Source organism: Erythrolamprus reginae, unplaced genomic scaffold, assembly GCF_031021105.1.
Source record: "Erythrolamprus reginae isolate rEryReg1 unplaced genomic scaffold, rEryReg1.hap1 scaffold_276, whole genome shotgun sequence".
NCBI classification, from domain to species: domain Eukaryota; kingdom Metazoa; phylum Chordata; class Lepidosauria; order Squamata; family Dipsadidae; genus Erythrolamprus; species Erythrolamprus reginae.
The window spans coordinates 32,871-58,000 of NW_027248642.1; the positions used below are offsets into that span (position 1 = coordinate 32,871).

General features: G+C 42.9%; 1 protein-coding gene and 1 long non-coding RNA gene across 2 annotated transcripts; both read left to right on the plus strand.

Annotated features, from left to right (window-relative positions):
- The first annotated feature begins 1,665 nt into the window (after positions 1–1,665).
- Positions 1,666–17,768, plus strand: LOC139156101 (low-density lipoprotein receptor-related protein 8-like). The gene is made up of 6 exons (XM_070731416.1): positions 1,666–1,875; positions 4,351–4,552; positions 5,716–5,880; positions 13,127–13,327; positions 14,740–14,915; positions 17,654–17,768. Exons 2-6 carry the CDS (start codon positions 4,355–4,357, stop codon positions 17,682–17,684), a joined length of 771 nt encoding a protein of 256 aa, XP_070587517.1. The 5' UTR covers positions 1,666–1,875; positions 4,351–4,354; the 3' UTR covers positions 17,685–17,768.
- A 2,012-nt stretch (positions 17,769–19,780) lies between these two features.
- Positions 19,781–23,979, plus strand: LOC139156098 (uncharacterized). The gene is made up of 3 exons (XR_011557225.1): positions 19,781–19,983; positions 22,459–22,660; positions 23,795–23,979. It is a non-coding gene; the product is annotated as an uncharacterized lncRNA (long non-coding RNA).
- The last annotated feature ends 1,151 nt before the right edge of the window (positions 23,980–25,130 follow it).

Sequence of the window (25,130 nt, forward strand, 5' to 3'; positions counted from 1 at the left end):
CCAGCCGTGTGGGATCACTCACGAACGCAAATCCTAGAAAGAAGACTTGGACACATTCTCTCTCTGGGTGAAGTGACACAGTATAGAGTTGTGTATTCCTTTTTATTTGGGAGCATAAGGAAATGGGGATAATTACACGTACATGTCAAGTGATACACAAACATCCAATAACATAACTTCAAACATGACGTGATTGCAATTTATATTAAAATTAACTAGTTTTGTCTTTGCCATAGGTTCCGAGCCATTACTGCTAGTTGCAGTTCAGTTTGACTTAATTGTATTCGGAATAAGGACCATGAAAGAGGATGTTGTCATGAGAGTCGATCATGACTTCATTATCTTTTCCATTGACTACGATTTCGTATCCGAGACTGTCTTTTGGATGAATCTCAATGCAGACAGTATTAATTGGATTGATATGCAAACCAAGGAAAAGGGAATTCTAATAAAAGGTGGGTCTTGATATATTTTCAGTTGTTTAGACAGTTTTTAATAAGTTAGTGGCTTAGGACAAAACTAATCGTAACTTTGGCAAGTCAAATAAACTATTGGTAGAACTCCTATTTGACTGTTGAAGCTGACTCACACTCTCACATGCTTAGGAAGCTTCACAGGTTCACCCGAGACAAGGTGAAAGTCAAATCCACTTATATTTAAAAAGAAAAAAAGCTAAGGAAAAATTGAGTGCTCATATTTCTAAACTGATACTTTTAACAAAATAATTTTAAGAAACAGCAATACCAGGTGGATTCACACACCTAATCCTGCCTGCAAGTTTTAGATGACAGACTGAAGGAAAGATTTCATCAAGTTCCTCCAGGAAGAAAACATACAAGTTGACAAAGTCCCATATGACAGATGATGTTATCCTACTAAAGTCCCTCATGAATGGCATAGGAATAATATGTGTCACTTGGGACAATTGCTCAGAAGGCCAACAATCCCTTGCTGTAGAGTTGATGATGGTTGAAATCTGCAGCTTATTTATTTATTTTTATTTATTTTGTCCAATACACAATACATATTGAGGCGAATAGACATGAAGTATTATATATAAAGAAAAGATATGAAAATAGAGGAGAAGATATATGAAAGGGAGAAAAGATATATGATATATGGGATAAGGAGAGACAATTGGACAGGGGACGAAAGGCACACTGGTGCACTTATTTACTTCCCTTACTGACCTCTTAGGAACCTGGAGAGGTCAATCGTGGATAGTCTAAGGGAGAAATGTTGGGGGTTAGGGGTTGACACTATTGAGTCCGGTAATGAGTTTGAGCTTCTATGAGCTTCTAGTCTATAAATGTAAAGATTCTTCCAGTGTACACTAAGAGAGAGACAGTAACAGCAGAACTGACCCCTAAAAAAGCATCCTTTTGTGTCTATTGGTCAACTATGAGTATTTTTGAGGATTGTCTAAGAAGATGGATTTCAAGCACAATTAACACTGAACAATTTACCAATAACAGTCGTAACTGTTCAGCCTTAAACCAGAGATATTCTGCACAAAACCCTCTGAACAGGATGTCTTTTCCCTTATATGGCTATTTAAAAAAACAATTTGTAATAAAATTTTGCTTTTCAATTACTGACTTCATAGGAGATGTTGGCTGATATTTCCCATTCACATGTTTGTAAATCTTAACAATAGACAGTTCATTTCTATCATTTCAAACATTGGATTGCAGGCATCAAATCTGACAGTATAGCAGTGGACTGGTTAGGAAGGAACCTTTACTGGACTGATGGTATCTCAGGACAGATCTTGGCTACATAGTTGAATACCACTTGGAAGGGAAATCCTGTCTATACAGTGGTTCTTGAGGATCTGGAGCAACCACAGTCATTAGTTCTCCACCCACTGGATAGGTAAGCCTTTTCTATTTTGCTTGGGCTTGTTGGAATGGTTCAAAAGAATTAGGAATAGATCTCAGAAACAAGATGGATAGATGAGTCCATTGAGTCGCTAATGTTGTCTTTTTAGAGAAGATATTTCAGTGGGGGATGACTTGAAAACACTGTCTGAGCTCATGTTGATATGTGGTCAGGTCTGTCCAGTTACGGTATACGATTGAATCGTAATTGATAAGGCAAATGGATATTTTTAGAGAGAAGAAACTAGGAGTACAGTTCTATTGATTCTGCTTGATTTATTTATTATTTATTAAATTTATATGCTGCCCAACTCACTTTACAAAGTGATCCTGGGCAATTAACCATGAAAGTGATAAATATTCAAATATTAACCACAGTAGACACAAAATTTTAAAAACCAAAGGCAAGATTGTTCGCAGCTTTTGATATTCTGATCATCAAATTTATTTGGCCTGCTGTGTAACAGTTGTTTGTTTTGTCCAGTACACAATAATACACAATGAGGGTTAGAGAGGATATAATCAGGTAGAATGTATTAAAGGGGGAATAGAGGAGAAAATAAAGGAGTGAAATATAACTATGAGAGAATAGCAGGAAAAGATATAGGTATAGAAGAGAAGATATATGAGATACAGGAGAGACAATAGGGCAGGGGACAGTAGGCACTCTGGTGCACTTATGTACGCCCCTTACTGACCTCTTATGAACTTGGTGAGGTTAGGCCGTGCCCCATAAAAGCACTGGATGAACATATACTGGCAGTTCATTTAATAAGGAGATTCCACTCTTTTCCTGGGATTATTCAGTGTCTGTAACGGTTTCATCATTAGGCTTATGATGCCCAGTTTACATTCCCTTGACATCAGAGTCAAGTGAAGCTTCTCCACACTTGAATGTGATGGGATAGGTGAGAAATACTCAGCTGAAGTTGAATCCCGAAGGATTGTTTTGTGGACAACGTGGAATTGTCTACCTGGGACTGGCTGCAGCCTTCTGAAGGAGTAGATGCATGACTTGAACTTTCCCTATGTCTTTTTTCAGATTCACCTAATTTACTAGCTATGGCAGTGTTTCTCAACCTTGGCCACTTGAAGATATCTGGACTTCAACTCCCAGAAGTCCCCAGCCAGCGAATGCTGGCTGGGGAATTCTGGGAGTTGAAGTCCAAATATCTTCAAGTGGCCAAGGTTGGGAAACACTGAGCTAGGGTAGGACAGAGCTATGTATACAAGGCAACCCTGAATTGAGCTTCACCAGAGAGCAAGATGCTGTTACAGATTGGAAGAGGCTGCCACATAGGACTAGCAAGCATAACACACTATTTTGAAGACACACACTGGCTACCAGTATGCTATCAGGCAGAGTCCCTGGAACTTGTCATATGAAGCACTGTGTGGCTAAGCCAGAGCGCCTGATAGTGTGCCTTTCCTCATACCTTCCTGTTTATCTAGTTAAGAGCTAGAAAAGATGCATTTTTAAGATGGTTCAAAATGGCTGGATATTAGCTTGATCTGAAGAGGGTATTTTTTAGCACAAGGTTGCAGCATTCCCTCCCTTTGAATAAAGGTTGCAGTGAGCCTTTTAAACCTACAAGCCAATTTAATATGTATTGACCCTGCTCTGCAGTCTGGTTTAGTATTGTTTCATGTTTTAAAGTTTAAATTTTAACAACATTTTAATATCTTTCTTGGGACTTTTTATTGAATCATCATTATTTTTTATTAAGATAGCTTCTTGCTCTTCTCCTTTATTGGTAAGAGGACTAAATTAGAGTCTATAATACCATGTTGCACTACTTGAAGCTCTTCAATTTTGCCTTAATTTTGTTAGTCACCTTGCTTACTCTTAGCTGCAGAAATACACATGTGCACACACACAAACACATGGAGTATAATATGCACATGGGATAGAAATGACCCTTAGCTTGGGAATGGAATAGAATCTCAAAATGAAAACTTGTCTCAGATTACCAAAAATTTTAAATGATGTAGATGCAAAATAATTAACAATGTTTTTATTTAGTTTGGCTCTAATACTATTTAAAGGCAAATGCAATGGCCCATTTGAAGGGTTAGGCTTAGACCCCAGATGTATTAAGCTTTAACAGAGTAGTCTACACTCCCCCAAGCTCCATGCTTAATGGGAGCCACGGTATATGATGCCACGATTGTGCTGAAACTGTAGATCTGATTCATGATTGGATAAAAAGAGAGTGGTGATCTAACTTTAAATTCCAAAGAATGTAGGATTTATATGAAGAGACATTAATCAAAAGAATTCTGATACTAATGTTTCCCTAGATTGAAATCATCTGAAATACTAGTGGGTCTTCTTGTCTGGTACCCTAAATAAAATGTACAATGAAGGCCATCTAACTTGGTGGTCAATAACTCTTCTAGAAAGCATTGTAAGCCATAGTAGTTGAATTCCATTCTAAAAATATATGTCACATTATCCTCTCTTTCCTAGATTTATGTACTGGTGTGAAATAGGCGTTGAATCCATAATCAAGAAAGCAGGGATGGAGGGAAGTAATAAAGAAGTGATAATTGATAATGGACTTGGTTGGCCCACAAGCCTAGCCATTGATTTCTTGAGCTGGAGAATTTTCTGGTCTGATGACAAGTTTCACTCCATTGGCTCAGCCTCTTTGGATGGTAGCGATATGAAGGTATTGCCAACTATATGTACATAACGTTTATGGAAGCAGGCAAGAATTTATTTGAGTTCTTTGTTTTAAACCAGAGGTGTCAAACTCAATTTCATTGAGGGCCGTATCGGGGCTGTATTTGACCTCGGGGCGGGGTGGGAGAGGCCAGGATGGGTGTGGCCAGCTCAATGTCACTCCTGTGATGGCCCAAGCACTCTGCCAGCAAAAACAGGCTCCTGAGTTCCGTTTTCAGCTGTCATTCATTCATTCATTCATTCATTCATTCATTCATTCATTCATTCATTTATTCATTAGATTTGTATGCCGCCCCTCTCCATAGACTCGGGGCGGCTAACAACAATAATAAAACAATATGTACAAATCTAATATTTAAGTTAATTTTTTTAAAAAACCCTTATTTGAGAAACCAATCATACAAACAGACATACCATGCATAAATTTTATAAGCCTAGGGGGAGGAAATATCTCAGTTCCCCCATGCCTGACGACAGAGGTGGGTTTTAAGGAGCTTACGAAAGGCAAGGAGGGTGGAGGCAACTCTGATCTCTGGGGAGAGTTGGTTCCAGAGGGTCAGGGCCGCCACAGAGAAGGCTCTTCCCCTGGGTCCCGCCAAATGGCATTGTTTAGTCGAGGGGACCCGGAGAAGGCCAACTCTGTGGGACCTAACTGGTCGCTGGGATTCGTGCGGCAGACGGTGGTCATGGCCTCTTGCAACGGAGCCCTGTTTTCACTGGCAAAAGGTTGCAGAAGGCCGTGGCAGCCCAAACCGGAGCTTGGGAGCCTATTTTCATTGGCAGAAGCACCGAGGACTGATCCTTCACTGTTTCCAGGGTAGCCCCACAGACCAGATCTAAGTATCCTGTTGGCCACATCCGGCCCCCGGGCCTTGAATTTGACACCCCTGTTTTAAAGGAAAGTGTCAATTCTGATAATGTCATCATCTTGTTCTTTTCTGGGTAGCAGAAATAAATAAATAAATAATAATAATAATAATAATAATAATAATAATAATAATAATAATAATAATAATTTATTAGATTTGTATGCCACACTTCTTTGAAACTAGGGGAATGTGTCCAACTTCCAGATCTTTTAGTGTGTCTGAAAATAAAATCTCAGTCCCTGAGCTGTGATGCATCTCTTAACAATATTTTTTCCCTTAGATATTTCAGATGAATGAGATACATAGTCCTTTCTCAGTGAGTGTGTTTGAAGACTACATCTTTTGGTCTGACTTGCAAACAAGGATAGTACAGAAGATAGACAAAAGGACAGCCAAAAATAGAACAGTTCTCCTAAAGAGTCATGGACAACCATATGGATTAAAGGTATTGCACAAGTAGTACACATTATGGAAAGGTTGATGACTGGAACAAGTGCCTATTTTTATTTTACTTTGCCAACGGCATGTCTCTAGCTTTAAATGAATAAATGTTAAGGCAGGTTTATTTGGCCTGGATCTTCAAATATGCATGAGCCATATCCATGAGCTTCAAAAAGTATGAGCCAAGCCCCATACTTTGTCAGACTAAAGCTGCGTCAATACTGATATTGTATTGTGTTTATATTGTAACTGATAATAGAATTTTGACCAGGAATAAGTCATTTATACGAAAAGCTACTGTTGGTCATAGCGTAATTTGTTCAGAATGGGACAATTCACCATAGCCAAGTCTCTGTGGCCATCTGACCATGGCTAACGTGCCGTGGAACAATTCACCTCGGGACAATTTAACAATTCAATTTAATTATTTTAAATACATAAAAATTATGTTTTCATTCACATTTCATTTTGTCCCTCCTTCTTCTTCTTCATTCCAGCAGAAGTCCCTCACTGAGCTAAGCTAGTTTCCCTAAATAATAATAATAATAATAATAATAATAATAATAATAATAATAATAATAATAATTTATTAGATTTGTATGCCGCCCCTTTCCGAGGACTATTGCAATAATTTCAAATTTAGGTATTTTTGCAACAATCTTGGCTTATTAAAATAAGTTTTATATGGTAGAATAAGAAACTTCATAAAATGGGGCAGAATTCCCTTGACAAATATCTGAGTTAGCAACAGAAATTTTGGACTAAATTGTAGTCGCAAGTCCGAGAACTTACCTGTAGTTCTAAAACTAACAGGATCTTTCATAAATCTTACGTTATTTCGGTCAAACTTTTCTTATTTCAGAAATTTCTCCTCTATTAATAGAACTGGTTTATTTCTTTTGCTCAATCTACCTTCATATGGGATAAATGAAAAAATAATGTTGATTGGTATTGAACATTAAGAAAACAAGGGTAACGTCAACCAGTATGCTTATAGTGACCATACACTTGATGGCAGAGAAGTGAAGGTGATAACACTGTTTAGTTTTCTTGGACTCATAAAGATGGTAGGAAAAAAGACTATGGCAATCGTGAAGAATACTATTGCAGAAGAGACGGAGTAACGACTCGGACACCAGAGCTGGATTTAAACTTGGGTCATTTTATTATAATAAATTTGCATAATTTATTAATTAAATTAGCACGAATTAGCATAAATTTGCATAATCAACATACTCAACTATGACCCGGAAACAGTGGACCTGCAGGGTCAAACAAACACTTCCGGGGCGGAAATGACGTAAAAGGTCAACATTCCTGGGCAACTAAGGGCGTAGTCGATGCTGGTCCAGGTGAGGGACCTCTCCCTCACCTGAGACCCTGCCATGCACTCGCATGAGGGGGGTCCCGCCGGCTCACCCCTACCCTGGGACTTCAATAGCGGGACCCAAAGACAGGTTCCCCCCAAGTGCGCAGGTAGCACCCACCATGGGCTTGGAGAGAACCTGTCAATCATCCCCAAAGATGCCCAAGGGAGAACGCGCAGTTGCTGAACCACCACCCAGATTTCCGCCCCTAACCTGCCACGGAGCGGGGGTCAGATCTCTATCTTGGCCCCCCGACTCCCCCCTCTATCTGCGCCAGCTCACGCAGAGACACTGCAGGTCCAATAGGGAAAATGGTGTTCCTCAGTTCTGACAGAGGAAGACCAGCAGCCAGGTAAAGCCACAGCTGATCTATGGTGATGCGGGGATGGGCCACAACCACCCCGCCTAACTTTCTGACTACCGTACCCGGGCCTTAACTCCCCGTCTAACCCGGTGAAGGGCCCTAAGGGAAAATGGCGTCCCACCAGCGATCCCCCAAGAGGATCTCGACCACACCACCTGCGTGGAGGGCCGCACAGTGCGAAGCCCCCGCAGGCTTCGCGAACCTGGCAGATCGAAAACGACCCCCAGGCCCACACCGGTCCTTGCCACCACGGTGCAAGGCCCACCACCTGGGCGCCGCAATGGGATGCAGCCCTCCCAGTACCATCTGGGCGCAGCAATGGGATGCCGCCCTCCCAGCACCAACTGGGCGCAGCAATGGGATGCCGCCCTCCCAGCACACATCCAGGCACAGCAATGGAATGCCGCCCCCGGCACAAACTGGGCGCAGCAATGAGATGCCGCCCTCCCAGCACTAACTGGGCGCAGCAATGGAATGCCGCCCTCCCAGCACACATCCAGGCGCAGCAATGGGATGCCGACCCCCGGCACCGACTGGGCGCAGCAATGGGATGCCGCCCTCCCAGTCCCAACTGGGCGCAGCAATGGGATGCCGCCCTCCCAGCACCAACTGGGCGCAGCAATGGGATGCCGCCCTCCCAGCACACCTCTGAGCGCAACGATGGGATGCCGCCCCTGGCCACCGACTGGGCGCAGCAATGGGATGCCGCCCTCCCAGCCCCACTGGGCGCAGCAATGGGATGCCGCCCCCCCGACACCACCTGGGCGCAGCAATGGGATGCCGCCCTCCCAGGACCAACTGGGCGCAGCAACGTGATGTCACCCTCCCAGCACCTCCTGGGCGCAGCAATGGGATGCCGCCCTCCCAGGACCACCTGGGCGCAGCAATGGGATGCCGCCCTCCCAGCAATAGCGGTGGAAACGCCCGTCCCACCGCACACCCCGTCTCCCCAGCCAGACAGCCAGGACCCAGCCGCCACGACGGCAGGGTCCCCACCCCGATGGTAACTTGTTGCTGAGTGGTCTCGGAGCGCTCTGACCCCAAGCAACACCGTCGGTCGCGTCCTGGCGGGGTTGAATAGAAGGGGACCAAAGGAGGAACCTGGCCTAAGATCTTACCCGGACCCTCAACAGGCCGTTCGTACCCTAAAACAGGCCGTTGACCGCCGGCGGGCGACTTCCCGAATCCTCCGTATCGAGAGGCCGTTACCGCACTAGTGGCAGCGCCTCTCGAGAACGAGCGTTCCCGAATGGCGGGATCCATACCTGGCCTGGCCAAACCCTACATACTAGCGCCCACCTACTGAAGTAATGAGATGGAAGGCACCAAATTGACCCGGCGGCCCGCAATGCGGCCCCGGCCCAACTTTCCCGCACTGTCACACTGCGGAAGACGCCATAAAACCAATAACCCCGCCCCCGCCTTAAACAAGGCGAAGCCGGCCAACCTGGACCTAATAGTCCAACCGAAAGGCCACGCTGCCTAAGCTGGACACCAATATGGCCAGGTACACAACTGGGGCAGGCCAGCTATAGGGGTAACCCGTGTACTGCCTGCCATCCCAAACAGTTCACCTGCCCGCTGCGAAGCCCCCCCCTGGGTGCCAGACACTCCCAAGAGTGCCGCAGCCCAGTAAGCCTCGACTCTTTACTGCACAGTAGCCCCCCGGCCCCTAGGTGGACAGGAAAAGCCCCTGGTGACATCCGTGCCCGCAGGGCCAGGGTCCGAAACCAGGACAACTGACCATGGGACAAGGCGTCACAACCCCGTTATCTAACCCGGGGACATGCCTAGCTAAAAACAGTGTGGTCAGGGACAAGGACCTGTGCCCAAAAAAAAAAAAAATTGGCGGACAAGCCGCATGACCCTGTCCCTCTTGGAGGACAGGGCGTTCACAACACGGACAACCACTAGGCTGTCACACCAAAATGCACAGTCCTGCCCCCCAAACCGCTCACCCCAAAGCTCTAGAGCCACTATCAAGGGGGAGAGCTACCAAAAGGGTCAAATCCCTAACCAAAGAAGAGGCCCCCATTCAGGAGGCCACGCAGACCAGCCCACTGGTCACCCAACACAACCCAAAGCGCGAGTACATGCCGTACCAGAACACAACTGCAAATCAGCTTCCAAAAGAAGCTCTTGCTTCCAAAAAGACAACCCATCAAAGCGTTTTAAGAACTCCGCCACACGCAGAGGTCAGCCCTGACCCCTGCACATAAGCGGGTACGATAATGGGGCAAACAGAGCCCCTTCATCGCAGTACATAACCACCTAGAAAAACCCTGCCCGGCACCACGACCCGGCGGGCAAAATGAAGTATCCCAGCTAGGTCCCGGAGCTGCCGAAGAGTGACCTTCCCGCAGCCCCAGAACCGTACCAAGGTGATCCCTGATTTGTGCCAACTTGACCAGGGGCAAACTAGAAGATTGCACCTCTGAGTCCAATTCAATACCGAGGAAGGTAATCCCGGTGGCGGGGCCCTCGGTCCCTGTAGAGGCTAAAGGCACCCCCAACAGAGCGCAAAGGGCTTCGAAGACCCGCATTGGAGCAAAGCAGTGCTCTGCACGCGCAGTCCCCGCCACCAAGAAACCCTCAAGGTAGTGAACGCCGAGCCCGGGCCGCTGCGCCTCTTGAGCGCCCACTCCAAGAAGGTGCTCGAGCTCTCCAAAAAGAAAGCATGAGAGGGAGCCACCCGTGGGTAAAACCCCGATCACTTAAAAACACCTATGAAATGGAAGCCCAACAGCGCGAAGCCGTCCGGGTGCATAGGGAAGAGCCGGGATGCTGACTTAAAGTCGCATTTATCCATAAGGGCTCCATCCCCACCCTGCATTACCATGGCCACGACCGCCTCAAAGGATGCGAAGCCGGCCAAACAAAGTTCGTCAGGAACGAAATCCTTCACTGACTCCCTTTTAAGAAAAAACAAGTGGTGAATCAACCTAGATTCATCACCCTTTACCTGTCAGGGGACCACCCTGAATGGGGAGACCCCAAGATTCGGGAAGGGCGGCTCCGGGAAGGGCCCAAGGCCCCTCCCCATGGCCACCTCTTATGCTATCCCGGACCGAACAAGCCGTTATGTCCCACAACCAACCGGAGGTTGTTGAACCCAAAGGCTTGCTCGAACCCCCCATGTAAGGGATCCCGAATCCCTTAGAGAAACCTAGCAAGAGAGCGGCCGCTCTCGAGCGGGGGTGGTCGTCCCTCAACCAACCCCATTGTTGTTGTTGTAGTTGTTGTTATAACTAAATGGGCTGGGCCCAGTTTCCCCCCCCCCCGTAGGTGGGGCTTGTACCCTGGACCCCTTCCCCTCCTAACCGTCCCCTTTCAGGGGCAGGGGTACATTGCAGCGGCATGGGAGCCCCGCCTTCCCGCACGCATGGCTATACATACAAAAAGGGGGGAAACAAGTCCCTCTGCCGCAAGCCCATGACAATGCAGCGAACGGGTCCCACCCTGTGGTGGCCCCCTTGTCCAATCTCCCTGGCCCCGACGGGTAACCGTCAAAAGGGGCGGAGGCCCTCTGGCCTGGGTTGGCGGGGTCAAACCCCCCGCCCCCAACACACCAGGCCCTGGCAAAAGCTGCCCCAGGGGCCTGTGCTCCCGCACTAGGAGCCAGGGGGGGGGGAAGGGGGCAAACCTGGTAGGAGTCCCCCACCCCCCCGAAAAACCCCTAAGAAACTGGGACCGAGTGGCAACCATATTTAAACAATTAGAATAGAATAGAATAGAATAGAATAGAATAGAATAGAATAGAATAGAATAGAATTTTCTTGGCCAAGTGTGATTGGACACACAAGGAATGTGTCTTGGTGCACATGCTCTCAACGTACATAAAATAAAATATACATTTGTCAAGAATCGTGTGGCACAACACTCAATGATTGTCATAGGGGTCAAATAAGCAATGAAGAAGCAATATTAATAAAAATCTTAGGATATATTCAGAGTAGTTCCTTTTTGCTGCTCTGATCTCCCTTGTTAATATTTTTCTGGCCTGATTAAGTTAGATAATAGCTGTAATGAAGTTTGGCCATGATTTACTGAAATAGTAAAGGCCTGGAACAAACTTCCCGCAGACCCAGTAGATGAATCCACAGCAACAGCTTTCAAACATGCCTGGGACAAACATACATCCATCCCAAGACAAAATACAGAAACAGAACAAGGGCAGACTAGAGGGACCAATAGGTCTTTCCCTGCCGTTATATGTCCATGCTTCCCTACAAATATATGACATCATTCCAACCATCATCAGTCTCATTAGGAGTATGATTAATATGTGCTTGTGTACACCATGGTTCTTAATTTACACCTGAGGGAACTGGGGCCACCCAGGCCCCAAGAGGGCAGCAAAAGGCCTCTGCCCAAACAGGCAGCGCAGCAGCATGAAGCTACCGCCAAGGGCCCAACCGTCCTCCGTTTTTATTTTATGCTGTATTTTATTTTTATTGTTTTTCGAGGGCCACGAACCGGGAGGGGCCGCACACGCGAACCCCCCACCCTAGCCCCCCACTTCCCCAAGGGGGCTACCAGAAGGATCCCCCCCCAAAATAGGGGGGGGAGCAGCCAAACGGCCTTCCCGCCGGACCCGAAGCCCCCAAACCGTTCCCCGAGCCTCCGATGACGCTCTCAAAATGGCGACCGCAACACGCGGCCGCCTTTTACCGAGTGGGGTGGGGGTGGGGGCCTCACGCGGGACTCCTGCCGCCAGCCCGTTGCTGCCCAAGACTCCTGGAAGATGGGCAGACCGCCAGCCTCGGATGGGCGAAGCGCGCTGCTAGCGACGAGCAGTGCCCCAAGCCTCTAACGAGGCCCGAAATGACGGCCGCCTCCACGCGGCCGCCGAAAGGCTCCAAGAGCAGACAGCCGAGTGTCTGCTCGTGAGCTGGGTCCGGGGCGAAAAGGCCTGCTTCAAGGCCTGCTGCCCTTAAATAGGGCCAGCAGGCCCCGCCCGGACCCAACGTCATGCCCAGCCACGTGGGCAAAGCATTCCCGGCCGAAATCTCGCCTCGCGAGATTTCGGCCGAAAACAAGATGGCGGCCGCCATAGGAAGGGTCCGAGTCTGCCCGGCCCTTCCGCAAAAGCGCCGTGGTGCCGGTAAGTCAGCCGGCGATAATATTTGAATGACATTGCTTGGCCTTTTTATTTTTTAATCTTTGTTATCAATGGTTTTTTTTCCTTTGATGATATATGGCTCTGAAGATTGAATGATGAGAAAGAAGATAGTCACATTCCAGTTATAGATTTGGAGACAGATCTAACAGTCCTATCAAATGAAAGAAAACACAGACAGTCATAAAGTGGATTGACTGCTTTTTTGAAATTATCTGGCTCTTGCCATCTGATGCAAGTAGACAATGGATGAAAATAGTGCAATATACTTTATTGTACATAGTATACACAGTCTGTGTTCCTTTAGTAATTTTTGTGGAGGAACATACAAAGTGCATAATAGAGATGCCCTGAAACTCCTGGTGTAACATTTTCATACTCTTGAAATTTTGGCTTTCAGGTGATGCATGAAGTTCTGCAGGCACCAGCCCCTAACCCATGTGTAGAAGTTGGATGTTCGTATATGTGCCTCTTAAGCCCCAGCAAAAAAGGAAGCTGCCATTGCCCGCCTGAATCTGTACTATCAAGTGATGGAAAGACCTGCATTCCATTAAAGGAGTCAGCATTCATGTTATTGGATGGCCAGACAGATGTTACACAGGTATTACTTTCAATTGGATAATAAAGAGAATGGTAGCTGCAAACCAGTGCGGGGTTGCTACCGGTTGGGCCCAGTATGGCAAACCAGTAGTAGTGGTGAGAGGCTCTGCCCACCCTCCAAAATGTCGTCAAAAAACACTCTGCAAATGCGCAGAAGTGTTACCCCTGCGCTCCCGTTTCTGAACTGGTAGCAGAGGTAAATAGAACCCACTACTATTGCAAAATAATTTTCCCAAATGAAATGTTCTTACAGCTGTTTAATAGGCTGGCACAGCAAAGTGGCTTCTATTTGAATTTTCCTTAGTAACAAGTACATTTATTTATTGATTTGATTTGATTTGATTTGATTTGATTGATTTGATTTGACTGCAGAGACGGGACTGATGAGATTGGATGTATGTAAACTTTCTCCATCTTGGTAGCTGGTGCAATAGTCTTGTTTTTTGAAGTGGTGGGAGGGATCTGTCTTTCTTAGGAGACATTAGCTTAACAGAGAGAAGTGCTGCAAAACAAGAGCCAAGTTACAATGACAGCAGTTCTATGTTAGTCTTTAAATGTTTTTAGTTTAATGTCCTATGGAGTTGAAATTTAAGGATATTGTGGGGCACCTCATTCTCACCATGCGCTGTTGCCATTTATTTCCATTTGTGCTTGCCAGATTGTTGCGCTCATGTTCTCCTTTTTTAAAAAAAATACAACTTTATTAAACTTATCAAAGTATAAAATAAAAATGGAAATGGAAACAATGGGCAAAGAGGGAAGGGGAAGAGAGAGAGAAGTGTAGGTTAAAGAGGAAAGGGAACAGCTACTGACAACTTCTCTTTTCTGCATACTAGAATAAAATATAACATTGCAGCCTCAAATTTCTACTTTTGCATACTTAATATGGACTAGCCTTTTCTAGAGCATACTTGTCTAATCAGCAAATCCCAAAGTCAAAATTTTTGGGGGGTTTTCAAAGTACATTTTATTGAATTTTTTCACATAAACACCCTCCCCCAAATATAATTTCAGTAATACACCTTGTCGTATTATATATTTTTCATATCTAAGGCTATTGTTTTTAACTTAAAGATTCTTATTTCTATTTACAATTTTATACGTGTTGTATATTACATTACAGGGTTTTGACCATCTCTGCTAATTCCATCAGTTTCCAGCCATTCTTCTTCCATTTCTTCCAGTTAGGATATCTTTCTATTTTTATGCATGGAGCATTCTCGCTTCTATCAACATCTAAAACAACAAAGTTCAAAATTCTTTGTTGACTTGTATTATTCTCCCCATACCCATTCCAAATCAATCAAAGGGAAAGTCGTATTGAATTTGGCTCATGCTTCATTAGATTTCAATGGTTATTTTATATATAATTGTGCTAAAACTAGAATCTTGAAGTCCTCTTTGCTTTTCCAGGTAAGCCCAGGAGCTGCCATAGCTATGAGTTTCAGTGTGGTGATACCTATGTCAATTACACTTTGGTCTGCAATGGGAAACCCGACTGCCAAGATGGAATGGATGAAGGCAACCATTGTGCCGTGCCATGTCAAAAACTGTGTGCTCACATTTGTTACAAGTCTCCTCATGGGCCTGTAAGTGAAGACCAGCATTAGAATGTTGATGATGCTTAGGATGATGCTTAAAAATGGATAACATAAGAACTGAAGAGTTGGCCTTCTCGGGTCCCGTCAACTAAAAATGTCGTTTGGCGGGCCCCAGGGGAAGAGCCTTCTCTGTGGCGGCCCCGGCCCTCTGGAACCAGCTCCCCCCTGAGATTAGAACTGCCCCCACCCTCCTTGTCTTTCGCAAGTTACTTAAGACCCACCTATATCGCCAGGCATGGGGGAACTAAGACATCTCCCCCAGGCTTATTATATTTCATGTTTGATGTGTATGTGCTGTATGGTTTTTAATTGTTGAGGTTTTTATATATTTTATTATTAGATTTGTTCCATTATTATACTGTTTTTATTACTGTTGTGAGCCGCCCCAAGTCTTCGGAGAGGGGCGGCATACAAATCTAATAAATTGAATTGAATTGAATTGTAGAAGGAAAAAAATGGGTTAAGGAGATTTGCTTCCTCCTAGGCCAGTGATGGCGAACCTTTTTTTCCTCGGGTGCCAAAAAAGTGTGGGCGTGCACTATTGTGCATGCATGAGTGCCCACACCCATAATTCAATGCCTGTGGAGGGCAAAAACAGCTTCCCCTGTTCCCCGGAGGCCCTCTGGAGGCCAGAAATAGCCCATTTCCCAACTTCTGGTGGTCCCAGTAGGCTCATGTTTTGCCCTCCCCAGGCTCCAAAGGTTTCTCTGGAGCCAGAGGAAGGTAAAAACGCCCTCCTCCATTCTCCCTGGAAGCTCTCTGGTAGCCAAAAACGCCCTCCGAGAGCCTCTGGGTGAGCCAAAAATCAGCTGGCCAGCACACACATGCACTTTGGAGCTGAGCTAGGGCAACGGCTCGTGTGCCAGCAGATATGGCTCCGTGTGCTACCTGTCAAAGGTTCACCATCACTATCCTAAGCTTTATGCTAAAATTCTTTCAAAATAGGAAAAATAGATAGCCATTCTCGAATAATAATACAATATGGACTTGTTGCTACTATTATAGCAAAAGGATAGTGATTGTAACCATGAAAAAATGGGAAATGTCGTATAAAATGCACTGGCGTATAAGACACAGCTTAAGTTTTGAGAGAGGAAAATAGGGGGGGGGGGGAACCCACCTACCAGGTATTCATCTGGCTAGCATCCTTAGTCTGGTCAGCCTCAACTCATTATTTTATCCCCTGGTTAGGGCTGAAAAAAATAATCTTCGGAGGGAGTAGCAATGAAAACAAACCTACAAAAACCTAGGGCTGGAATAAAAACTTTTTTGGAGAGAGTAGGAATGAAAAAAATCCTGCAAGCCAAGAAGATTGTTAGTAACTCATTAGGGGTGGGGGGAAAAAGCTTCAAAAAGCTACATTTGGAGTATAACATGCACCCAAATTTTCAGCCTCTTTTAGGCGGGGAAAGGGTACGCCTTATACTCTGAAAAATACAGTATTTGGGGAGAGGGTTATGACAGTATTAAAATGCAGAGGCATCTTGCTGGCAACAAAGATATATATAATCAAAGCAATAGTTTCCCCAGTTGTAATGTAAAAGCTGCATTATTGTTTGATTGGCTGAATAAAGAAGTAATACTTTCAAACTCTGGTTCTGGTTCCCATGTCTGAGAATAACCTGCATTGTGAGAACCATTAATATAAAACTAGATAAAAGAAAATAAGACTGTTCATTGAAACTGTTGGTAATTAAACTCCAACTATAAAATATTTTGAACAAGAAGTACAAAGGCAAGAGTTGTTGAAGTCTCAGATGGTTGGAAAAATCTGAGGCAGTAGAAAAAGAGACCAGAAAGGCTTCAGGAGTTAAATTATCTTGTTGATGACCTAATCATAATTTGATTAGAACTTGCTGATAGATAATCCTGGTGAGATGATTACTATTAAATCATAAAAAGTCATCAAGCAATGGAAGCAGATTGAAAGTGTAATCTAACAGCAGCAGGGGTGGGTTCTGGATCCTTTTGCTGCCAATTCGCTCAGGGTTGTACCGTACGCGTGCGCCCTCAGCAATAAAAAAAAATAGCTGCTGCGCATGTGCAGAAACAAAATCCAAGATGGTGGCACCCAAGGAGACACCAACAGAATTAGTTCTGTGACATCATCACTAAGTTAAAGTACCAATTAGAACCGGTAGGAACCCACCTCTGAACAGCAGGGGTATCCAACCTTGGCAACTTTAAAACCTGTGGACTTCAACTCCCAGAATTCCACCAACAAATAGCTCTTGAAGTTGCCAAGGTTGGACACCCCCTTCCTTAGAGCAAGAGAATAAGACTAAATGCAAGTGTTTTAAAAGAAAACCGGAAACCATCTCTTTATATCTTTGGGGTTTTTTCTTTCTTGATTTTTCTTTCATTTTCTGTTATTACTTTCCCCTTTTCTTTTTCTTTAAATGTGAATTGTTTTACTTTGTAAAAAAAATTCTTTAGTGAAACATAATTTTTTTTGGGGGGAACCCCAATGCCTTCAAATGTATTACTTAAGCGCATACTTGCAAATTAAATCTCAATTTGTATTTGGACTCTGTGTTTCCAGAGAATCAACCCTGGAGGGCAGAGTGAGGAGAAGGAGAAATAGTTGTTATTACTTAAGCGCAAATTAAATCTCAATTTGTATTTGGACTCTGTGTTTCCAGAAGCAACCCTTGGAGGGCAGAGTAAGGAGAAGGAGAAATAGTGAAACTTTACATAGGTAATAACGCCTGTTTTCTAATTTTCAGCAATGTGCTTGCAATGAGGGGTTCATCTTAAGAAATGATGGGCGCTCTTGCAAAGACATCAATGAATGCAAAGAGTTGGCAGTTGATAAATGTAGCCAGACCTGTGTCAATACAGAAGGCGGTTACTCCTGCACATGCCACCCTGGATATCAACTGGAGCCCGATAACCACACATGTAAAGTAATAGGTAGGTTTATTCCTGTCCACTGATTGGCTTTCCATTGATTCTCTTTAGGATTCAAATTTAGGGTTTAATGCGTAATTTTTTGTGTGAAGTCAAATATGTAACATAGAAAACTTTGCCTTCTGGGTAAGAAGTCTTGAAATAAGTCCCTCTGGCTTCACACTATTAAGCTGGAGGGATGTATTGAGAGATATGAAAGCTGTTACATAGATAAATGTAGATAATAAATGTAGATAAATGTAGATGCTGTCAAAGTCCCTGATGAAGACAATGTCTTCAAAGGGGCTAAGAGCAACCCAGCCGTGTGGGATCACTCACGAACGCAAATCCTAGAAAGAAGACTTGGACACATTCTCTCTCTGGGTGAAGTGACACAGTATAGAGTTGTGTATTCCTTTTTATTTGGGAGCATAAGGAAATGGGGATAATTACACGTACATGTCAAGTGATACACAAACATCCAATAACATAACTTCAAACATGACGTGATTGCAATTTATATTAAAATTAACTAGTTTTGTCTTTGCCATAGGTTCCGAGCCATTACTGCTAGTTGCAGTTCAGTTTGACTTAATTGTATTCGGAATAAGGACCATGAAAGAGGATGTTGTCATGAGAGTCGATCATGACTTCATTATCTTTTCCATTGACTACGATTTCGTATCCGAGACTGTCTTTTGGATGAATCTCAATGCAGACAGTATTAATTGGATTGATATGCAAACCAAGGAAAAGGGAATTCTAATAAAAGGTGGGTCTTGATGTATTTTCAGTTGTTTAGACAGTTTTTAATAAGTTAGTGGCTTAGGACAAAACTAATCGTAACTTTGGCAAGTCAAATAAACTATTGGTAGAACTCCTATTTGACTGTTGAAGCTGACTCACACTCTCACATGCTTAGGAAGCTTCACAGGTTCACCCGAGACAAGGTGAAAGTCAAATCCACTTACACTTAAACAGAAAAAAAGCTAAGGAAAAATTGAGTGCTCATATTTCTAAACTGATACTTTTAACAAAATAATTTTAAGAAACAGCAATACCAGGTGGATTCACACACCTAATCCTGCCTGCAAGTTTTAGATGACAGACTGAAGGAAAGATTTCATCAAGTTCCTCCAGGAAGAAAACATACAAGTTGACAAAGTCCCATATGACAGATGATGTTATCCTACTAAAGTCCCTCATGAATGGCATAGGAATAATATGTGTCACTTGGGACAATTGCTCAGAAGGCCAACAATCCCTTGCTGTAGAGTTGATGATGGTTGAAATCTGCAGCTTATTTATTTATTTTTATTTATTTTGTCCAATACACAATACATATTGAGGCGAATAAAGATATGAAAATAGAGGAGAAGATATATGAAAGGGAGAAAAGATATATGATATATGGGATAAGGAGAGACAATTGGACAGGGGACGAAAGGCACACTGGTGCACTTATTTACTTCCCTTACTGACCTCTTAGGAACCTGGAGAGGTCAATCGTGGATAGTCTAAGGGAGAAATGTTGGAGGTTAGGGGTTGACACTATTGAGTCCGGTAATGAGTTTGAGCTTCTATGAGCTTCTAGTCTATAAATGTAAAGATTCTTCCAGTGTACACTAAGAGAGAGACAGTAACAGCAGAACTGACCCCTAAAAAAGCATCCTTTTGTGTCTATTGGTCAACTATGAGTATTTTTGAGGATTGTCTAAGAAGATGGATTTCAAGCACAATTAACACTGAACAATTTACCAATAACAGTCGTAACTGTTCAGCCTTAAACCAGAGATATTCTGCACAAAACCCTCTGAACAGGATGTCTTTTCCCTTATATGGCTATTTAAAAAAACAATTTGTAATAAAATTTTGCTTTTCAATTACTGACTTCATAGGAGATGTTGGCTGATATTTCCCATTCACATGTTTGTAAATCTTAACAATAGACAGTTCATTTCTATCATTTCAAACATTGGATTGCAGGCATCAAATCTGACAGTATAGCAGTGGACTGGTTAGGAAGGAACCTTTACTGGACTGATGGTATCTCAGGACAGATCTTGGCTACATAGTTGAATACCACTTGGAAGGGAAATCCTGTCTATACAGTGGTTCTTGAGGATCTGGAGCAACCACAGTCATTAGTTCTCCACCCACTGGATAGGTAAGCCTTTTCTATTTTGCTTGGGCTTGTTGGAATGGTTCAAAAGAATTAGGAATAGATCTCAGAAACAAGATGGATAGATGAGTCCATTGAGTCGCTAATGTTGTCTTTTTAGAGAAGATATTTCAGTGGGGGATGACTTGAAAACACTGTCTGAGCTCATGTTGATATGTGGTCAGGTCTGTCCAGTTACGGTATACGATTGAATCGTAATTGATAAGGCAAATGGATATTTTTAGAGAGAAGAAACTAGGAGTACAGTTCTATTGATTCTGCTTGATTTATTTATTATTTATTAAATTTATATGCTGCCCAACTCACTTTACAAAGTGATCCTGGGCAATTAACCATGAAAGTGATAAATATTCAAATATTAACCACAGTAGACACAAAATTTTAAAAACCAAAGGCAAGATTGTTCGCAGCTTTTGATATTCTGATCATCAAATTTATTTGGCCTGCTGTGTAACAGTTGTTTGTTTTGTCCAGTACACAATAATACACAATGAGGGTTAGAGAGGATATAATCAGGTAGAATGTATTAAAGGGGGAATAGAGGAGAAAATAAAGGAGTGAAATATAACTATGAGAGAATAGCAGGAAAAGATATAGGTATAGAAGAGAAGATATATGAGATACAGGAGAGACAATAGGGCAGGGGACAGTAGGCACTCTGGTGCACTTATGTACGCCCCTTACTGACCTCTTATGAACTTGGTGAGGTTAGGCCGTGCCCCATAAAAGCACTGGATGAACATATACTGGCAGTTCATTTAATAAGGAGATTCCACTCTTTTCCTGGGATTATTCAGTGTCTGTAACGGTTTCATCATTAGGCTTATGATGCCCAGTTTACATTCCCTTGACATCAGAGTCAAGTGAAGCTTCTCCACACTTGAATGTGATGGGATAGGTGAGAAATACTCAGCTGAAGTTGAATCCCGAAGGATTGTTTTGTGGACAACGTGGAATTGTCTACCTGGGACTGGCTGCAGCCTTCTGAAGGAGTAGATGCATGACTTGAACTTTCCCTATGTCTTTTTTCAGATTCACCTAATTTACTAGCTATGGCAGTGTTTCTCAACCTTGGCCACTTGAAGATATCTGGACTTCAACTCCCAGAAGTCCTCAGCCAGCGAATGCTGGCTGGGGAATTCTGGGAGTTGAAGTCCAAATATCTTCAAGTGGCCAAGGTTGGGAAACACTGAGCTAGGGTAGGACAGAGCTATGTATACAAGGCAACCCTGAATTGAGCTTCACCAGAGAGCAAGATGCTGTTACAGATTGGAAGAGGCTGCCACATAGGACTAGCAAGCATAACACACTATTTTGAAGACACACACTGGCTACCAGTATGCTATCAGGCAGAGTCCCTGGAACTTGTCATATGAAGCACTGTGTGGCTAAGCCAGAGCGCCTGATAGTGTGCCTTTCCTCATACCTTCCTGTTTATCTAGTTAAGAGCTAGAAAAGATGCATTTTTAAGATGGTTCAAAATGGCTGGATATTAGCTTGATCTGAAGAGGGTATTTTTTAGCACAAGGTTGCAGCATTCCCTCCCTTTGAATAAAGGTTGCAGTGAGCCTTTTAAACCTACAAGCCAATTTAATATGTATTGACCCTGCTCTGCAGTCTGGTTTAGTATTGTTTCATGTTTTAAAGTTTAAATTTTAACAACATTTTAATATCTTTCTTGGGACTTTTTATTGAATCATCATTATTTTTTATTAAGATAGCTTCTTGCTCTTCTCCTTTATTGGTAAGAGGACTAAATTAGAGTCTATAATACCATGTTGCACTACTTGAAGCTCTTCAATTTTGCCTTAATTTTGTTAGTCACCTTGCTTACTCTTAGCTGCAGAAATACACATGTGCACACACACAAACACATGGAGTATAATATGCACATGGGATAGAAATGACCCTTAGCTTGGGAATGGAATAGAATCTCAAAATGAAAACTTGTCTCAGATTACCAAAAATTTTAAATGATGTAGATGCAAAATAATAAACAATGTTTTTATTTAGTTTGGCTCTAATACTATTTAAAGGCAAATGCAATGGCCCATTTGAAGGGTTAGGCTTAGACCCCAGATGTATTAAGCTTTAACAGAGTAGTCTACACTCCCCCAAGCTCCATGCTTAATGGGAGCCACGGTATATGATGCCACGATTGTGCTGAAACTGTAGATCTGATTCATGATTGGATAAAAAGAGAGTGGTGATCTAACTTTAAATTCCAAAGAATGTAGGATTTATATGAAGAGACATTAATCAAAAGAATTCTGATACTAATGTTTCCCTAGATTGAAATCATCTGAAATACTAGTGGGTCTTCTTGTCTGGTACCCTAAATAAAATGTACAATGAAGGCCATCTAACTTGGTGGTCAATAACTCTTCTAGAAAGCATTGTAAGCCATAGTAGTTGAATTCCATTCTAAAAATATATGTCACATTATCCTCTCTTTCCTAGATTTATGTACTGGTGTGAAATAGGCGTTGAATCCATAATCAAGAAAGCAGGGATGGAGGGAAGTAATAAAGAAGTGATAATTGATAATGGACTTGGTTGGCCCACAAGCCTAGCCATTGATTTCTTGAGCTGGAGAATTTTCTGGTCTGATGACAAGTTTCACTCCATTGGCTCAGCCTCTTTGGATGGTAGCGATATGAAGGTATTGCCAACTATATGTACATAACGTTTATGGAAGCAGGCAAGAATTTATTTGAGTTCTTTGTTTTAAACCAGAGGTGTCAAACTCAATTTCATTGAGGGCCGTATCGGGGCTGTATTTGACCTCGGGGCGGGGTGGGAGAGGCCAGGATGGGTGTGGCCAGCTCAATGTCACTCCTGTGATGGCCCAAGCACTCTGCCAGCAAAAACAGGCTCCTGAGTTCCGTTTTCAGCTGTCATTCATTCATTCATTCATTCATTCATTCATTCATTAGATTTGTATGCCGCCCCTCTCCATAGACTCGGGGCGGCTAACAACAATAATAAAACAATATGTACAAATCTAATATTTAAGTTAATTTTTTTTAAAAACCCTTATTTGAGAAACCAATCATACAAACAGACATACCATGCATAAATTTTATAAGCCTAGGGGGAGGAAATATCTCAGTTCCCCCATGCCTGACGACAGAGGTGGGTTTTAAGGAGCTTACAAAAGGCAAGGAGGGTGGAGGCAACTCTGATCTCTGGGGAGAGTTGGTTCCAGAGGGTCAGGGCCGCCACAGAGAAGGCTCTTCCCCTGGGTCCCGCCAAATGGCATTGTTTAGTCGAGGGGACCCGGAGAAGGCCAACTCTGTAGGACCTAACTGGTCGCTGGGATTCGTGCGGCAGACGGTGGTCATGGCCTCTTGCAACGGAGCCCTGTTTTCACTGGCAAAAGGTTGCAGAAGGCCGTGGCAGCCCAAACCGGAGCTTGGGAGCCTATTTTCATTGGCAGAAGCACCGAGGACTGATCCTTCACTGTTTCCAGGGTAGCCCCACAGACCAGATCTAAGTATCCTGTTGGCCACAACCGGCCCCCGGGCCTTGAATTTGACACCCCTGTTTTAAAGGAAAGTGTCAATTCTGATAATGTCATCATCTTGTTCTTTTCTGGGTAGCAGAAATAAATAAATAATTAATAATAATAATAATAATAATAATAATAATAATAATAATAATTTATTAGATTTGTATGCCACACTTCTTCGAAACTAGGGGAATGTGTCCAACTTCCAGATCTTTTAGTGTGTCTGAAAATAAAATCTCAGTCCCTGAGCTGTGATGCATCTCTTAACAATATTTTTTCCCTTAGATATTTCAGATGAATGAGATACATAGTCCTTTCTCAGTGAGTGTGTTTGAAGACTACATCTTTTGGTCTGACTTGCAAACAAGGATAGTACAGAAGATAGACAAAAGGACAGCCAAAAATAGAACAGTTCTCCTAAAGAGTCATGGACAACCATATGGATTAAAGGTATTGCACAAGTAGTACACATTATGGAAAGGTTGATGACTGGAACAAGTGCCTATTTTTATTTTACTTTGCCAACGGCATGTCTCTAGCTTTAAATGAATAAATGTTAAGGCAGGTTTATTTGGCCTGGATCTTCAAATATGCATGAGCCATATCCATGAGCTTCAAAAAGTATGAGCCAAGCCCCATACTTTGTCAGACTAAAGCTGCGTCAATACTGATATTGTATTGTGTTTATATTGTAACTGATAATAGAATTTTGACCAGGAATAAGTCATTTATACGAAAAGCTACTGTTGGTCATAGCGTAATTTGTTCAGAATGGGACAATTCACCATAGCCAAGTCTCTGTGGCCATCTGACCATGGCTAACGTGCCGTGGGACAATTCACCTCGGGACAATTTAACAATTCAATTTAATTATTTTAAATACATAAAAATTATGTTTTCATTCACATTTCATTTTGTCCCTCCTTCTTCTTCTTCATTCCAGCAGAAGTCCCTCACTGAGCTAAGCTAGTTTCCCTAAATAATAATAATAATAATAATAATAATAATAATAATAATAATAATAATAATAATTTATTAGATTTGTATGCCGCCCCTTTCCGAGGACTATTACAATAATTTCAAATTTAGGTATTTTTGCAACAATCTTGGCTTATTAAAATAAGTTTTATATGGTAGAATAAGAAACTTCATAAAATGGGGCAGAATTCCCTTGACAAATATCTGAGTTAGCAACAGAAATTTTGGACTAAATTGTAGTCACAAGTCCGAGAACTTACCTGTAGTTCTAAAACTAACAGGATCTTTCATAAATCTTACGTTATTTCGGTCAACCTTTTCTTATTTCAGAAATTTCTCCTCTATTAATAGAACTGGTTTATTTCTTTTGCTCAATCTACCTTCATATGGGATAAATGAAAAAATAATGTTGATTGGTATTGAACATTAAGAAAACAAGGGTAACGTCAACCAGTATGCTTATAGTGACCATACACTTGATGGCACAGAAGTGAAGGTGATAACACTGTTTAGTTTTCTTGGACTCATAAAGATGGTAGGAAAAAAGACTATGGCAATCGTGAAGAATACTAATATTTGAATGACATTGCTTGGCCTTTTTATTTTTTAATCTTTGTTATCAATGGTTTTTTTTCCTTTGATG

Excerpts from the sequence above, each read along its gene's own strand:
- LOC139156101 (XM_070731416.1), top strand. The coding sequence starts at position 4,355 with ATGTACTGGTGTGAAATAGGCGTTGAATCCATAATCAAGAAAGCAGGG. Across the intron at positions 4,553-5,715 it reads TGGATGGTAGCGATATGAAG|ATATTTCAGATGAATGAGAT; the intron begins GTATTGCCAACT and ends TTTTTCCCTTAG. Across the intron at positions 14,916-17,653 it reads ACAAGTCTCCTCATGGGCCT|CAATGTGCTTGCAATGAGGG; the intron begins GTAAGTGAAGAC and ends TCTAATTTTCAG.